The sequence below is a fragment of the Thamnophis sirtalis genome, unplaced genomic scaffold (genome assembly GCF_051295495.1).
Source record: "Thamnophis sirtalis isolate CommonGarterSnake01/CBP01778 unplaced genomic scaffold, rThaSir2_p1.2 scaffold_2, whole genome shotgun sequence".
Taxonomy (NCBI): domain Eukaryota; kingdom Metazoa; phylum Chordata; class Lepidosauria; order Squamata; family Natricidae; genus Thamnophis; species Thamnophis sirtalis.
In genome coordinates, this window is record NW_028261382.1 from 124,209,351 (window position 1) to 124,227,456 (window position 18,106).

Below are 18,106 nucleotides of genomic sequence, written 5' to 3' on the forward strand. Positions count from 1 at the left end.
CCTACCATTATCAATAAGAATCATGCACATTGCATTTTCTTCCTCATGATACAGTCCTACCACTGACAGCTTAAATGGTGTCAGTACTTTACCCTAGTATCTATTATAGATATCCTAGTATCTATTACCCCAGTAAAGTACTTGGGCTGCCTAGCTTAAATAAGACTGTGACCTGAAGTACAAGTTCTATTTTGATTTATGTAACATTCTCTGACACTCAACTATGTTTCTTGATTTTGCATATCTCTCTTTACATTTTCTACTCTGTGACATGCTTTTGCCCAAACTAGTTTTGAGGATATAAAGAACCTCTTCATCCATCTTTTGGATAGACACTTGTAATTCTGTTTCATTTTGTTCTATTGTTTCATAGACAACTGACTTTATTTTTGTCACAACCAGAAATACCATGTTACATCAATTTATATTCCTTCTATGTTTAGGCTAGTAGAGGATGCTCAGTTGATGAATAAATTGTACTTTATAATATGTGGAATTAAAATAATAATGAGCATGAGAATCCAGGAAAAAAGGTGTACATTTGAGTTTGCCTTTAGTTTGTTATTGTTATCTTTTCAGTGTTAGTGGACATTTCAAAGCATTCAATGGGTAGGCAGGAAATTTAATCTATTTAAACCACAAATTTCAGTGGTACAGTCTGTTGTCGAACAGGGATTGAAAACCTTTTGATTTAAAATTTAATTGGTGTACCATATGCATTTGAACACATGATAAAATGACTCAAAACTGATATGCATATTGCTTATCATTCTTGTGTCTCCTCCTGTAGAAGATATGTTTGCGATTATTTGGGAAGATTGGTGATAATGAAAAGTCTCTTGTGATTGTCCTATGTTTGATAATTTACTCATCCACTTGTAACTAGATAAATGACATGGATACAAATAAACTCACTGAAGTAAAATATTTTGAGTGGATGGATTGGAGTCTAATTTAATCCTGTTTAAGACTAAACCTGCTACTTTTGAGGATTTCCCCCCCTGTAGTTAGTATCACCAAAAATTCTATCCAGAATGCTTCTGCCTACAGAAATCTTTCCTCCCTCAAGCACCACCTCACTTGTTTAGAGGGTTCAAAGAGGAAGGGAATTGCATTATAACCGAAATGGGGAAAAGTAAACAGAATAGTAATTTGAAACAACTAAACACTGGTCAAGAAAAGCATTACCCACTGGTAGTAATTGAGAGGCTGTTTTATACTCTTGAACTATATCAACTTTCCTCCATCCATGGAGGGGAAATCCTTTAGCTGGAGGCAGGAATGAAGTTCAAACCCTGAAGACTTCAGCATTGTTCTTGTAATCTGCTGATGAGTTTTCCCTCCCCACCATGCATGAAGGGAAATTCCTTTGGAGGATTTCTCCTACCTGCGATGCATGAACATATACAGAGTGGATTTTCTCTGCATGTGGCATGGAGAGTGAATGTCTTAGTGGCTTTTGTTAACCAGCAAGACAACTAGTAGAATCAGCGCTGGGTACTAGGCCAGAGTTGGCACGATCTCTCCTGAATAAAGGAAAGATCATTGATATTACCCTGCTCTGGACAGTAGCTCCTTGTGAGTAAATTGTGAAACTATCATTTCTTGTAGGAAGGCTGTAGGGAAGACTGTAAATGAACTGACCCAAAGTAGCCTTATACATTCTTATTCCCTCTTTTCTCCTTTACCTGTGCCATCCAACTATGCATCTACGGAGAGATCATCCGTAGGCACGGGATTAGATACCATCAATACGCGGACGATACTCAACTGTATCTGTCCGCCCCGTGCCAAATCAATGAAGCGGTTGACGTAATGGACCGGGGGCTTGAAGCCGTCATGGACTGGATGAGGATTAACAAGCTTGTGCTCAACCCAGAAAAGACCGAGTGGCTGTTGTGTTTCCCTCCCAAAAATTTGGCCACTAATCCAACACTCAGGCTGGGGGGTCAAATTTTACACCCCTCAGAGAGGGTTCGCAACTTGGGAGTCCTCCTGGATCCACAGCTGTCATTCGACCATCATATAGCGGCTGTGACCAGGGGGGCATTCGCCCAGGTACGCCTGGTGCGCCAGTTGCGTCCCTACCTGAACCGGGAGGCCCTCACAACAGTCACTCGGGCCCTCGTGATTTCTAGGCTGGAATACTGCAACGTGCTCTACATGGGGCTGCCCTTGAGGTGCATCCGGCGACTTCAGCTAGTGCAGAACGCAGCCGCGCGAGTGATCGCGGGTGCACCCCGATTCACCCGCATTACACCTATCCTCCGCGAGCTGCGCTGGCTACCTGTCGATCTCCGGATGCGCTTCAAGGTGCTACTGATCACCCATAAAGCCCTACATGGCAGTGGATCTGGATACTTGAGAGACCGCCTTCTGCCAATTACCTCCCTACGACCTATAAGATCTCATAGGTTAGGCCTCCTCCGTATTCCATCGGCCAGCCAGTGTCGGCTGGCAACTACAAGGAGGAGGGCCTTCTCAGCAGCGGCCCCGACCCTTTGGAACGAGCTCCCCGTAGAGATTCGTACCCTCTCCACCGTCCAGGCCTTCCGCACAGCCTTGAAGAACTGGCTCGCCCGTCAGGCCTGGGGATAAGGACCATTACCCCGCCCGAATGTTGTATGCATGTTGTTTGCTATTTTATTATGTGTTGTCGTCTTAGTGTTGTATTCCCCCTTCCCTGGTTTTCTGTGAGCCGCCCTGAGTCCCCTCAGGGAAAAGGGCGGCCTACAAATAAAATCAATTCAAATTCAATTCAAATTCAAATATTTACAAAATCATTGACATTCGTCTTTCATGTAGCAAAGTGGACATAATCCATGAAAATTTGTATGTAAAAAGAATCATGTAGGTGAGATGGATGTGTATACATTTGTTAAATAAGTAAATAACAACATTGGCTGATCCTTAAACTATGTATTTGTTTAACACTCTGTTTCTCTGATATGAGTTGATTATTGTGTAAAAACTTATAAAAATATATGTTGCTAAATGAGACCAGGTAATGCTATCAAAGAGTAGCTTTCTGCTGCAGGTTGTGGACCTCAGATAAATAAACTGGCTAGCTTTTAGCATACTTGTTCTTATTTCAGGCACAGCTTTCAACAAAATGAGCTCGTTGATGAACTAAACCTCATAAAATAAAACCATATTCTTGCAGGCAGTAGAGGAATGAATTAGAAAATGTGGAATAGAAGAAACAGTGTCTGTTACTTGAATCTATTAACAACTCAAAACAATCTGAGGCATGCACTAGTTAAATCTTAGAAAGTGCTACAGGCAAGCCACCATTGCAATTGCCATAGAAAATTATTGTTAGTCGTTAATGTTGATAGTTCATATTGTAGGAATTACTAGCAGATGGAAAAACAGATGACTCAGAAATACAGTATTAGCAATCCATATTTTTTTAATAAAAACTCTAATAAGGATTATAGCATCTGCTAGATTTATTTAAATAGTTTCTAGGAAGAACAACTTGTTTTCGAAGTAAACAACTTGTTTCAAATTTATAACACATTTTGTGAGTAAATATCTGTTTTATTTACAATTTTAAATAATTTCAGTCATTATAGGATTACTAGGTTGGAAGGGTCATTGGCATTCTTCTGGTCCAATTCCTTGTCCAGAACAGAAATCCTCAATACCATCCCAGACAAGTGACTCTCCAGTCTTTGCTTGAATATTTCCAGTGATAGAGCATCCATAACTCCAGATAACTTCTTATTTTGAGTTTGAATCTCTCTCTAAAGGATTCATCTCTCTCTCCTTTAAGCTAAGAATACTTCTTTTAATCATTCTTGATAGAATTTAGTCTTCAAATCCCTTACAGTCTTTGCATATTTTGCAGTTTCTCATTATTCTTCCTGTACTTTGGCAGCTAGAAGTGGACACGGGATCTCAGATGTTGTCTGAGTGTCTTGAGATTGTACTCAGTGAATACAGTTCATAATTGCATTTGCTCTTTTGGCAGCTGCAACACACTGCTAGATATGGTGGTAAATCCACATGGTGGATGGTAAATCCACATGGTGGATTTATTAGGCTACCCAGATTTTCTCCCATATCAGTTTTTTCCTACCTAAGTGCAAAACGAATCTCTTACCACGAGGGAGATCTGATGGATTCCGTTTATATAATTAATAATATATATGTGATCTAATATGATATCTACCATATTATTAATTTTGTTGAAATGGTCTCTGGGTATCTCTGAAGAGAAATCTGCCAGTGTTGTTTATATTATATTTATATTTAAATATATAAATATAATATAAACAACACTGGCAGCTGCCAACAACACTGTTTATATTATATTATATTTATTAATATAATTAATAAATAATTATATTAGACTACATAATTAGGAACCAAGTTAGATTTATAATTCCAAGTGATAATTAACAGTTCCATTATAAGTGTATAGAAGTGAAGCTCAAAACATTTAAGGAACTTAAAACTTCCAAGTTTTCTATTAATTTGCTAGGTTCAGTTCAATAGATTTCCAGCTGAAAAGACTGCTATAGTCTCATTGATAAGACCAAAAAGGGGGGGAAAAGATTTTTAAAAAGACAAACAAAGAAGAAGGCGCTTTAAAAAAATGATTTTTAAGTCATTTTTATAACACCTGCTTTGGTGGACACCATATGGGGACAGAAAGAACAATCTGGTATTCCCTCAAGTCTGATGGTGTAGCCTTCACTCTAGTCTGTTGCAGTGGCTATTGCCAGGTGGCTGTTGCCAGTAAGGGAAGGAAGAACTGATGCAGCTAATCTTTCAGAAGAACCAGAAGAGCTCAAATATTTCATTCTCCCCCCTCTCCCCAAGCAGAGGTGTTTATGGGGTGGGAGGTGTCAAAAATGTTGACATGTTGGCTCTTTGTGCATGCATGTAAAAAAGTGGGAGGTTATTTTGATCACAGGGTCATAGCTGCCATCTTGATTCCCATACCTCCCCGTGGCCGCTGCAGCCCTCCAAGTATATTTGTGTTAAGATATTACACAATAATTTAAAGATCACACTACACACCGACAGACAATTGCTTTTTCTCTCACTACTGGCTCTATAATGAGTTTTGAAACATGCTTTTTAAGGTATTCTGGAAATGAGACCTTGCTGTCTATTTTAGATGTACCCTAAAGGGTAAATAAGCGTTTCAAATTCTATTCTGAAATACAAATTTTCAGCCAGGTTTTCTACTGCAGAATGTTTTCTTTCAGTAACCCGCATTATTTATTTAAAAAATTAAAAGCTTATGCTCATTAAAACTTGTTGGGAAGAAAGGTATCATAATATTTGGCAAGTACCTTTGTGAAGTTTCTTGGGAATTCTTGGGACATCCAAGAAGAATTTTGATAAATTGCTCCTGCTTGGAAGGTAACATTTTGAAACAATATTTCCAACAGTCTGTTCTTGGCTTTAGAGCGCTGTGTTTGCTTTCAAAATCCAGTGCTGCTGTTCACAAAACAGTTTCTCTGTGTGTACCACCATATGACTCTTTTAAATCCAAATATTGGTTCTGGGTTCCTATTTGGCACTTTAACTCGTGTTTCAAAGGGTTTCTGAAAATATTCCATGATTGTTCCAAATTGCAAAGTGCTTAATTCCAACAGTTCTGCATCTTTTAAAGAAGTAGTTGCTTCTAAGACGTACTATTTATACTTTGCCTGTGCCTTGTATGCAATTGCCTTCAAGTCAGAGTAGACTACTAGCAACTGTCTGGACTAGTCCCTGAAGTTTCCTTGGCAAGATTTTTGGAATAGGTTTGCCATTGCCTCCTTCCTAGAGCTGAGACTGGCTTAGGTATGAAACACAGCTGGTTTCATACCTAAGGCATAATTAGAACTCACAGTCTCTTGGTTGCCACTACACCAAACCAGCTCTCACCATTTGTATTAGTTACCTTATAAATGATTGGGTTCCAAAGACAAGTCCGATTTAAGTATTTGAGTATTTCAGTTAGCGCTGTATAGAATTCTACTAACTTAAATACTTTAATCATTTTCCTATCCTTTTATGCAGAAAACAGAAAAATTATATCATTGCATATTCTACTTCACTTTCTAGTTTTACTATTGTAACATGAAACAAAACTTAAATTTTTGCTAAAGCCAAGATCAGAAACATCAAAGAAGAGATTCCAGGTCCCAAAGGTGATTTTTCAAGAGGCAACTGGACTTTCTTGTTTTTTCTTTTGAAGACATTTCACTTCTCAACCAAGAAGCTTCTTCAGTTCCTTGGTGGGGAATGGGATTTATATTCCTTGCAGACAGCTGGTCATTTGCATCCTTTTAGAGAGTTGTTGAGGCCACTTGGAGGTTCATCTGAGTCCTCAGGATCACCTGTGTAATGCAAATGGGTGTGGAGCCTTCTTGGCTGCAGGATGTTTTCTGCCCTGTGTTGCTTCATTGTTGAAGACAGGCACAAGCTGTTGAGGATGATTTTGTGTTGTCTACATCTCAAACTGAAGTGCAAATTGTTCCTATAGTCTGCAATTTTTCTGGAAATCCATTCATACTCCCACACCAATCAAAAGGTGGTCATCCCAAAGTGGATAGTTAAAAGTCTTACGGAGATTCCCAGTCATCCAGGTTGTGGTTGTCCCAAAGGTGCTTTTTCAGGAGGCAGCTGGACTTTCTGGTATTTTCTTTGGAGACACCAGGGTTTATCTGTATGAAGAAAAAGAATTCTATTTTGAAAAAAAATATGGAGCATTGGCCAACATAACTGTGATATATGATTTTTCTGCAGTTTTCCAAAAAGGATGATAAAAAATATAGATGCAATGCATACATAACACAAGTAAATTTGACTACCCACTGCATAGACTATATAGTTCATGGGTGTCAAACCCGCGCCCTGCGGGCTGGATGTGTCATGTGCTGGCCCCGCCCCCACCCAGTTTAGCGAAGGGGCAAAAAGCCCCAATATTTCACATGATGCCGCCATGACACTGTTTGATACCCCTAATCTAGTTGGTCAGATAAACGTGGTTAATTCTGGTGCTATGATACAAAGAATTTGATCTTCATCTGTAGAATGTCTGCATACTGTTTCAATGTGCTGGGTGTAGAAACATCTAGGAAAGTCTGTTGAGATTGGGACAGAAATTTATAAGACCTCTTTACATTTGAGCTGAATATTTGTACATCTGAGCATTCTATTTGCAGAATGCAAGTGGCCCTTGTTATTCTCAATGATTCATTTCTAGCATCACACTAGTACAACTCCTTATAGCTAAGAGAATGATTGTTCTGCTTGATTCAGAATTTTTTTAAAAAAAGTTAAAGACCTTGCCCATTTTCTCGCAGCTGGCAAATTAGAATGTACCATGACCTCTTTTTCACACACAATATAGGTTGGTTGTCATAGGAGATTCTCAGTAGTACAGTCATTGTGTTTCAACCAATATTTCATAAAAACAAGTGGGATGTTTTTGCATTACATATTTTTCTGCTATATAGTTTACGGTATAATATTCAGTTTTGTAGACAAAATGATGTTTTTCGACCACAGAATAGTTTCACCAGGAAATTGTTTTTATCTGATGTGTATTCATGCCAGAGTTTTCTTCCACAGGAAATAAAAGTTTTTGTTTAAGTCTAAGTAATCATGATGGAAATAATCAAATTGATAGCTTTAAACTGCCCTCTCTGAGCTGAACTGAATAGATTATGTATTTTTATTCTCAGCTTTTACTTAATTGTGTTGCTAAACCATTGATTGGCATTGACTGTCAGTGTTTTATTTGCCACTTTCTATAGGGGCTTACATAAACTATTTTTTGAAAACTGTTAGGTCATATGTTTACTAATCTGCATACTGAAAAGATTTTTTTTTTACTGAAGCGTAATTGTTCTTGTTTCTTGAAATGCTTAAATGTATTCCAGTTTGTCAAATATAAGCTATAAATACAGTTGTAAAGAAAGAGCCAAGGTGGCGCAGTGGTTAAATGCAGCACTGCAGGCTACTGCTAGATCAGCAGGTCAGCGGTTCAAATCTCACCGGCTCAGGGTTGACTCAGCCTTCCATCCTTCCGAGGTGGGTAAAATGAGGACCCAGATTGTTGGGGGCAATATGCTGACTCTCTGTAAACCGCTTATAGAGGCCTGAAAGGCCTATGAAGCGGTATATAAGTCTACTGCTATTGCTATTGCTATTGCTATTGCTATTGCTATTGCTATTGCTATTTCCTCTTTACTCCTGTTATTCATAGCTTCAATGAATTCTTGCTCATTTTTGATGTAAAAGCTTTTTGTAGGAAAGAGTTACTATAGTGGTGTTGGAAGAACTGTCCAACTGGGCTCAGTTCCAAGTGGGGAGAAAGACACTGGAAACAGGGAGGCTGCTTGGAAGGAGAATTTAATGGTGGACAGGACCACATGGGTGGGCAGCTGACCACATGGAGTGGAGAGTGAATGTTATTTATACCCTCTCTTGGGCTTTGACCTTGAGCTTCCTGTTCCTATGGCAAGGGCATGTATCCTATTGGTTGCAGACTCCCATGTGGAGTCATGTTTGTCTGAATCGAGTTTGGTTGAACCTTGCTGGGTGATGTAATGAAGGGGCTTGGTTGTGCCATGTGGTGAGCTAGTTATTATGTCCTGGAGGATCATGTCTTAATCCCATCACCCTGGAGCTGAGGTCTCTTGTTTTATAGATAGACTGGTCCAGTCTTAATGTGCACCAAATATGTGCTGGGGTCAGGGAGCTGCTCTTTGCCATTAAAAACCTGTTTCTCCTTTTCTCATCCAGGGAAATATAATATTCTGCCTTCTTAATATTTCCCAAAATATTTCATTCTTCTAAGGGTGCTAACTTTCTTCAGTGGTGAGTGGCATTTCATGCCTAGTACATTATTTTGTGCACATATACATGTGCAAGCACATTTTACGCAGCATTTCTAATATTAGAGTTAGCATATCTGAGCTGTAGGAATCTGGACAACCACTAGATAGTAGCAGATAGTTTTCGGTATCGCTTTGTTCCACCTGGTGATTGATTGGATATTTGCAGCCTAGAGAAGGCACTATACTCGAAAAAAAGGGAAAATTTGATGATTTTAAAAGAAAAATATATCTTATAGCTATGCATATTTTCTATTTTTACTTATTCATTTTTCTATTCCAGTCCACTTCTTAGGCACAGAAAAAATCATGACAATTCTTAGGAATAAAAATTAAAGTATATACTAAAATCCAGTTGAGAAATGCAGCTAAACATATTTAGGTAAACATACTCATTTCAATCCTGAGCTACAGATATTCTCCTTTATTGGTAAACATATTTAGGAATATCTCTCATTTCAAATAATCTGCTGTTGTCATATTCTTTAAGAAAGTTTTTTCTGGAGTGAATTCTCATTTGGAATTTTGTTGTTACATTAACATTCTTATTAATACTTGCTAATAGTTATCCCAAAATACTTTCAAACAAGTAGTATTTTAACTTATAACTAATTCTGTTTTAAATAAGTTTGATGACAACCTTAAATTTTTAATCTTTAATTTGATCCTTTTCTTAACTCAACATTTTCCCTAATATTTAGAGTCAATGCTTTTGGAAATACTGAGTATCAATTAACCTTGAGGCTAAATAATAGATGTTAGTGTTGATTGGTTAAACTAATTTTTTTAAAAATAACAATGTGGGAATATAATTAGCATGTGTGCATGTATGCATACATACACAGACTCTCAGGATGGTGTAATAAATATCAATTTCACTGTTGTGTTTTCCATTCTGAAACTGAATTATTCCTGCAAGTGCAGGTGAAGAGTCCCAGCCTGAAGAGCATCATATTGGTTGACAAGGCTCCAGTATCATCAGATTGTTGCAGGTGTCTTATTATTAAAAGTCTTATTATTATTATTATCATTGCAGGGACCCCTTATTATTTTTGTAAAATTCCTGAGGATGTTAGGAATACTTTGAAAATTGCTAATGTAATATTCTGATAGAGAAAGCCGACTTCTTTTATTTAATTTGGATCATTTTTCAGGTGGATTTTATCTTCCTAAATTAATTTGCCTTGAAATAAACGTGGGTGTAATCCAGTGAAGTATCTACATAGGAGGGGGGGGGGAAGCTTTGCGACCTTGTTAGCATCACCAGCCCTGTACAGTCATGAGTTTGCAAGATACTACAAGTAAGCATATGAGAAAACAAATTAAGAAGAAGGCGGACGATAATAACAGTTTTTCACTACATCACATCACACTTTTTGTCTTTTTTATACATGAAGAGTTTTGAATAAGCTTTGTTTAAAGCTTTCCTCCTATTCCTCATTCTGAGTCAATCTTCTCCCTACCAACTTCAATTATTATTAGCTTCCTGGAATAAAGCAGGATAACAGTAAAATAGCAATAGCAATTGTTTAACCTTATATTGAGTTTACCAATACTCCTAGCTATTGTAACGAAGAGGTACACTCTAAGCTCGTGATGGCGAATCTGTGGTGGAATGCAGAGCCCTATCTGCAGGCACACAAGCCATCACCCCAGCTCTGCTGTGCATGTGCGTGCGCCTCCCACCGGTCAGCTGGCTTTCGGGTGTCTGCCACGCATGCATGGGGGGCAGGGCACATGCAGGAGATGTGCATGCATGCGCAGGGGCGGGGTCATGCAGGAGATGCATGCACATGTACAAGGGTCATGCACGCATGCGCAAGGGCAGGGGGCATGAGGGTATCACACGTGCATTGCATTATGGGTGTATGCATGCTTGTGCTTTCGGCACTAAGCATTGAAAAGGTTAGCCATCTCTGCTCTAAGCAGTCAATGTATAATAGTGCTCCAATTGTCATTTTGTCAGTGATGGTCATTTTGAGAGCTGTTGTTATCAATATATTGTCATATATACATAATCATTTTTTAAAATAAGTGATTCAGAACAGCATACCCTCTCATAATTTATGTCTCATAATTTTGAAGATTGCCTGTCCTGCAGTTAAATGCACACTTAATTAAATGTAATCTGCTGGTTGATAATAAATATTTCCTGCACAGTCCATTGGATGAGTTCAAATTCACTGTTTGATACCTTATTTTATATAAGAGACTATGAGATGAGTAGATTGTTACACATTCATGTGCAGCTTCTACTATGAGCGAAAATATTTTTATTAATGAAAAATGTTTTTATTTTTACCCGAACAGTTAAAAAACCTAAGTTTGGAAGAGCTGCAGATGAGATTAAAAGCTTTAGATCCAATGATGGAGCGTGAAATTGAAGAGCTTCGTCAAAGATATACTGCTAAAAGACAACCAATTCTGGATGCTATGGATGCAAAAAAAAGAAGGCAACAAAACTTCTGATTTTCTTAAGAAGATAATGATACGAGTTGATGTGGACACTGCGAGAGTCTTCATAACTACAGTTTTTGAAAGGCGAGTCGTTTGAGCTTTGCAACAACTCAAGCAGAAGGACAATAGGAAAGCACGCTAAATGTCCTTGAGCCCAAGTGAAAAATATGTTCTGTTTTTCATGTTTTGATACAATAGATGTTTCACATTCCTGATCTCTTTCTGCAGTGTTTCAGTAATGCTGGGTGTTATGCAGTAATGACTTGGGGTCCTAGTAAGACTTCAAGCTATTTCAAATTTTCCAATTAATGCAGAGCTTTAAGTGGCAATGTATGCGCCTATCATTTAAAGGCATATTTATTCCACATGCTTTGGTGATTTATTTATTTTTATGCTTGATGCTTCTTAACTATAAATGGTGCTTGCAGTTAGTGGAAGCCAGGGCAGAGTAAGTTAAGTGTATGTTGATGGTCACACTCTAAATGGAATGTATTGCTGTATTAAGGGCTGACTCAGGTAGAGTATTAGCTCCAGCTGGTTTGTAAGCACACACATGGGTCTCATGGGGTTTTGATTCAGGAGCTTGATGTTGAGTGTAGAGAAATACTTACATAAGGATGAGCATGCAGCCTACTCCTCTACTCTCTCGGGCATCTCTCTTTGAAAATAACAGGGTTCTGCAGTCTTAAGCAAATCCTTTTTCCAGGGAAATTACACTGGAGAAATTCCAAGTGGGTTTTGTCTTAAGCCTGTCCCTTTCACATACAATAGGCAGGATCTTACAATGTAAGAAACAAGTGCCTATATACTGAGTTTTCTGTCTCTCCTTCCCACCTCCCTCCCTCCTCCTTTTCTTTTTAAAATAGAAAAATGCAGATCACTGAGTTTATGGTGCATATTTCTATCTATCACTCTTTTTCATTTTGCATAATTTTCAGTATTTCCTTTGGCTTCATAATAAAGGCTATCTTATAATCTGCTTACCTATTTACTCCACTTACCCTTTCCTCTTATTTTATAGAAATTTGGAAATGTTTTTCTATTACAAACACACTGAGAAACACTAATTGAAAAGCCAAAGAAAATTACTCTGATTCCAACATTCTTTCATGTTTTCTCTTTGTTTTCTTTAATTTTTTTCCTGATAGTTTCCCCTTCAGCAGCTCTTCTTTGTAATCATTTCCATGATAATAAGTTCATTCCTGTAGCTATCCCAGTACTGTTGTGTAGATATTTTTATCTGTTATCTTATGTGCTTTCCTGGAAATATGCTCTTTAAATTCAATTTCCTCAATATGCTATAGCATTCCCCCATTTTTCATTTATTCTTCTGTCTTAATATGTGAAATGTATTGTATTGTCTATATTAATAGCTACTTTTGTATGCTTATGGAATCTATTTTGTAAGTCATATTACAATTATGCTAAGAGGGCCACAGATTTATTTTGTCCTTACCTTCCCCCTTGCCACTAATTTGCATGTTAAGATTCTGGATTTTAGTGAATTATTTATTTTATTATGTGATTCAGTCATTGTGAGCCACTAAAATTGTGCACTGAAAACTGGAAGACCACAGTGTATTCTGAAAAGCCTTAAAATATTTGAAATAAATTACCATTCCTTTATATTTCAGCTGAGAACAATTTTACCATGTGTATGAATACACATGCATAAATTGATACCCAAAATATAAATTGAAAATCACAACCTTTTATAGCTTAAATGAGCTGCTATAAACCATAATTTTTTTAATAGAATGAAATAGAAAAAGTTATGGTGGAAACCTCACTGGGGCTAATGTCTCCTACTGTTTTTCATATCAGATTGATTGCAATTTACTGTGAATTATTTTTTTTTTAGGTAAGGCATCTAAATCGTTTTGCTAAATAGCAAATAGATGTATAGATAATTATAAGTGATTCTAATGTAACTTATAAAGCATTCTTCCTAATATACTCTATAATAATATATGATATTAAAAAATTCAATCATAATTGGTATTATGGGAGCCCCCTATTTGAAGCAATTGAAATGCAAACATAGTTGTGTGTAATAATAGCTACCAAAAGAGTCTGCAGAGTGCAAATGGAATAAGAATGATTCCTATCTGTAATTCTTGGCCAGTACAGGTGAAACTCGAAAAATTAGAATATCGTGCAAAAGTTCATTTATTTCAGTAAGGCAACTTAAAAGGTGAAACTAATATATGAGATAAGACTCATTACATGCAAAGCAAGATAGTTCAAGCCGTGATGATTATGGCTTACAGCTCATGAAAACCCCAAATCCACAATCTCAGAAAATTAGAATATTACATGCAATCAATAAAACAAGGATTGTACATAGAACAATATCAGGCCTCTGAAAAGTATAAGCATGCATATGTACTCAGTACTTGGTTTGGGCCCCTTTTGCAGCAATTACCACCTCAATGCAGCGTGGCATGGAAGCTATCAGCCTGTGGCACTGCTGAGGTGTTATGGAAGACCAGGATGCTTCAATAGTGGCCTTCAGCTCTTCTGCATTGTTCGGTCTCATGACTCTCATCCTTTTCTTGGCAATGCCCCATAGATTTTCTATGGGGTTCAGGTCAGGCAAGTTTGCTGGCCAATCAAGCACAGTAAACCCTCAGTCATTGAACCAGGTTTTGGTGCTTTTGGCAACGTGGGCAGATGCCAAGTCCTGCTGTAAAATGAAGTCAGCATCCCCATAAAGCTCATCTGTGGAAGGAAGCATGAAATGCTCCAAAATCTCCTGGTAGATGGCTGCGTTGACCCTGGACTTAATGAAGCACAGTGGATCAACACCAGCAGATGACATGGCTCCCCAAATCAACACAGACTGTGGAAACTTCACACTGGAGTTCAAACATCTTGCAGTGTGTGCCTCTCCATTCTTCCTCCATACTCTGGGTCCTTGGTTATTGCACCTAGAATATTGCACCTTTTCACAATATTCTAATTTTCTGAGATTGTGGATTTGGGGTTTTCATGAGCTGTAAGCCATAATCATCACAATTATGACACATCATGGCTTGAACTATCTTGCTTTGCATGTAATATGAGTTTCTCTCATATATTAGTTTCACCTTTTAAGTTGCATTACTGAAATAAATGAACTTTTGCATGATATTCTAATTTTTCGAGTTTCACCTGTATATGACTCCATAGTCATTGACTTAGTGGAAAGACCAACATTCACAGCTATTGCCGAGGAGTTCAGAATCCCATTGTTTCATAGAGAGCTAGGAGTGAATATGTTCAGTCTAATGAGGTTAGTCATTTAGATTAGTCCCAAGTAAGATTTGTCCAAATAGAAACTTCCTTTAATGTCCTCAGTTTTGCAGAGCATTCTGAAATCTTGTACATTAAAAAATGAATGTCTAAATCATCTTTTTTCTGATCTGTGAAAAATACCAAAAAAGATTAATCAGGTCATCAGCCTTGGCTTTTCCTGGTGTGCCTTATGCAATTTAACCAATTAAAAATTACTTGATTCTTTCTTTTGGTATTGCTTTGATTATTATTAGTAGTAGTATTACTAACACAGTGAAATCCAGAAAGACAATACTAAAGCCAACTGCCAGGCTAAGACATACACACAGCACTTGGAAAGATCTCTGCTCAGATACTAACATAGATTTGACATGTACTTTTTGGTATAAGATATGCACAATCTTCACTCTTTTCTCCTACTGTCCTTCTTGACTTGCCAGGGTTACCCAGGAAGTTTTCAGTAACTATCACCATAGTTTTTGCATTGCATCCAGATCACAAATTAAGGTTCAGAACAAGCCAGAAATTTAAAAACAGTTGCAAACTGTCATTTCAGAGTCTGTCTTGCTCTGAACCTATGTTTCCAGGTACAAACATAATCGAAAACCCATGATTATGTGAAGACTTTCTGAGTTAATTGCAATATATCAAGACAGGAAGAGACAAAGCCAGGATTGAAAGCATGGGCACAAATATATATATATTTTAATTTCCATTTTTTTTTTTTTGGTGATGCTTGCTTTAGCCTCTGCTGCTTATAATTGATTGGTGTTTTAAATGATAATTGTTGATAATTTTATTGTGTTTCAAATTTGATTTATATAGACAATTTGTGCTTTTATTGTAAGTTAAGCGGAGAGATGTTAGCTAGAGGAAGAGTGATCATTCTTAGGATAAAATGAAATAAACTTTATATATCTTTGCTTCAGAAGCTGCAAATGTTACATCCTGATTGGGCCAGTGAATATCACACTTTCCCTCTCATTCTAGAAAAATGGAACTCTAATAAATACTATAGATTAAAGCTATATTCTAAAGCAAATGAGATTGTGGAAAGTAGCAGACAAAATATAATATTTGGAATTCCCTGAATTTCTCTACAGTTATTGTATTAATATAGTCAGGTTGAGAAGATAATTTGATTTTATTACAGTTAACCGATCAAGGCAAAAAAGTTGTATAATAGGGATAGGAGTTATATGCAGTTGACCTTTTTATTATTTCATATTTATTAATGTTTACTGAAACATACCTTACTTGTGCCCACAACCACTTTTATTTCTACTAAAAATATACATTTTTGTAAAATACTTTTTTAAATTAAAACTTGCAATAATTCTAGTATAGACCTTGTGAAATTTTAACTCAGATTGATTTATGGTTTGTTTCCTGTCTCATATATAAAAGTTTTACTGTTCTAAACTACAGTTTCCCAAAACCCTGAAAGATAAATGTTTGTTACCATTTTGAATAAAAAAACTATTTTCCATCAATGCCTGATGTTGTGTCATTCAACTAGCTTTTTTAAACTGAAGAGTATAGTAGTCCTCAACTTATGACAACAAATGAGCCCAACATTTATGTTGTTAAGTAAGAATTTTTAAGTGAGGTTTTTTACGACGGTTTAGCTGGTTGTTAAGTGAATCTGGCTTCCCCATTGACTTTGCTTGTCAGAAGGTCGCAAAAAAAGGTCGAATGATTCCAGGATGCTACAACGGTCGTAAGTAATCCTATGGGATTGGGCAGCATATAAATCTATTAAATTGCCAATTAAATTGAAAAACAATCATGTCGCTTTTTTCAGTGCTCTTGTAACTTTGAACAGTCACTAAATGAACTGCTGTAAGTTGAGGACTACCTGTAGTAAACACACTTACTTGAGAATGTTTAATTGAACTTGAAGGGATTTACTTTTGAATAAACATGCCTGGAATTCTCCGTTAGGTACAGTGATGTGCTTACTTCAGAGAAAATTCCATTGAAATTGAACTAATTGTAGATGTGCATGTCTTAGAACTAACACAAAGTTTGCCAGCTTTGATTAGAATATGATTTGTTTTAATGGTAACTCTATGCATTAAAGTTATCTCTAGAAGACACCAATGGAAATTATGTTTAGTCTGCTATTTGAAAATCAGAGAGTAGTATCCCAGAAGCTGTGTTAAATAAAGAGATTGTGTACAAAATATATGGATTCTTTTAAGGAAGTCAGTAGTAAACCAACTCGCAACTAGAAATGTTTCTTACATGCAGTGGAATTGGCAACAATTCAACTCCCTTCTAATAGAGAAATATTATATTGGGGGAAGTTTCACTCTCAGCAGTTAACACCTTACTCAAAGCCAGTGAAAAAGGTGGAGAGGGCAGAAAAAGGTGAGTAGGTCTGGGAACTGTTCTGGCCCAGCCTTAGCAAAAAAGAGAAACAGACTCCTTGTCCCCTCTTTATTTATCTTCTCTGAATTATGGTATTTTTCAGAGTATAAGACACACCTTTTTCCTTCAAAAAAGAGGGTGAAAATCTGGGTGTGTCTTATACACTGAATACAGCATTTTTTTGCCTCCTGAAACCCCGCCCCTTCAGCAAAATGGCCGTACAGAGCCTGTAGAAGGCTTTCAGAAAACACGTAGGGGCTGGGGAAGGCAGAAAGGAGTGAAAAACCACTTTTTGCTCAATTTTGCCCCCCCCCAGCCCCCAGGAATACTCTATAAGCCTCCTAAAGGCTATGCATGCAATTTTTTTTGACAAAATGGGCCATTTTGTGAAAAATGGCCTGTTTTTTGCTCATTTTTGGGCGGCCCCACCACATGGGAGCACTCTGGAAGCCCCCAAAAGGCTCTTTATGCCTTTTGGGGGAGGGGAAGTGGTCCCATTTTTGCAAAAAACAGGCCGTTTTTGGGAGGTTTGCAGAGTGCAAAAACTTTTTTAAAAAATTTGCCTCTTGGTGCATCTTATATTCTGGTGAGTCCTATACACTGGAAAATACAGTAATCGCATTCACACACCGAGAAGGCAATAGTCCTTCAAAGAGTTAACTGCAGTAACAGACCCTTATCAGTTCCTTGTGATAATTGCCAGGCCCTGAGCTCCCAGCTGTAAAGCTGCAAATTAAATCCTGGCAAGCAATCTCTGAGGCATGAAACATGATGAGCCAAATCTTCAGAAATCCGAACTGTTGCCTCCTATGGCCACCAGTCCCCTTCTATTTATTCCCCAGCCAGGGAGGAGCCATTCAGCATCTACGCATGCCTTGCTTCCAAAATCGACTTCTTGTCTTTAGTTGTTCTCCTCTCCTAACAGCTCTGCGCATATGCTCATCTGGAACAGACCCAGCTGTTCTTCGTCCAACCTTATCTCAGCCTCCAAAGGCAGCTGCCTCTCCGGTGGCTGGGAAATGTCGGATGGCCCTGGCTCTATCTCTGGGTCTGTTGCAGGGCATCCATCAAGAACCTTCCCCAGACTCTAGAACTGGCTCAAGTTCCTCCCCAATCTCCTCATTGTCCGAGTCTGCAGCCAGCTCTGCTGG

At 37.7% G+C, this 18,106-nt stretch overlaps 1 protein-coding gene across 1 annotated transcript in view; it reads left to right on the forward strand.

The window, feature by feature from the left end:
* The window catches only part of STK3 (serine/threonine kinase 3), a 114,026-nt gene extending 97,951 nt beyond the window's left edge, over window positions 1-16,075 (forward strand). The window contains exon 11 of the mRNA XM_087706823.1: window positions 11,160-16,075. Coding sequence (XP_087562949.1) covers window positions 11,160-11,318 — 159 coding nt within the window. The 3' untranslated portion in view covers window positions 11,319-16,075. The remainder of the gene's footprint in view (window positions 1-11,159) is intronic.
* Window positions 16,076-18,106: the final 2,031 nt, after the last annotated feature.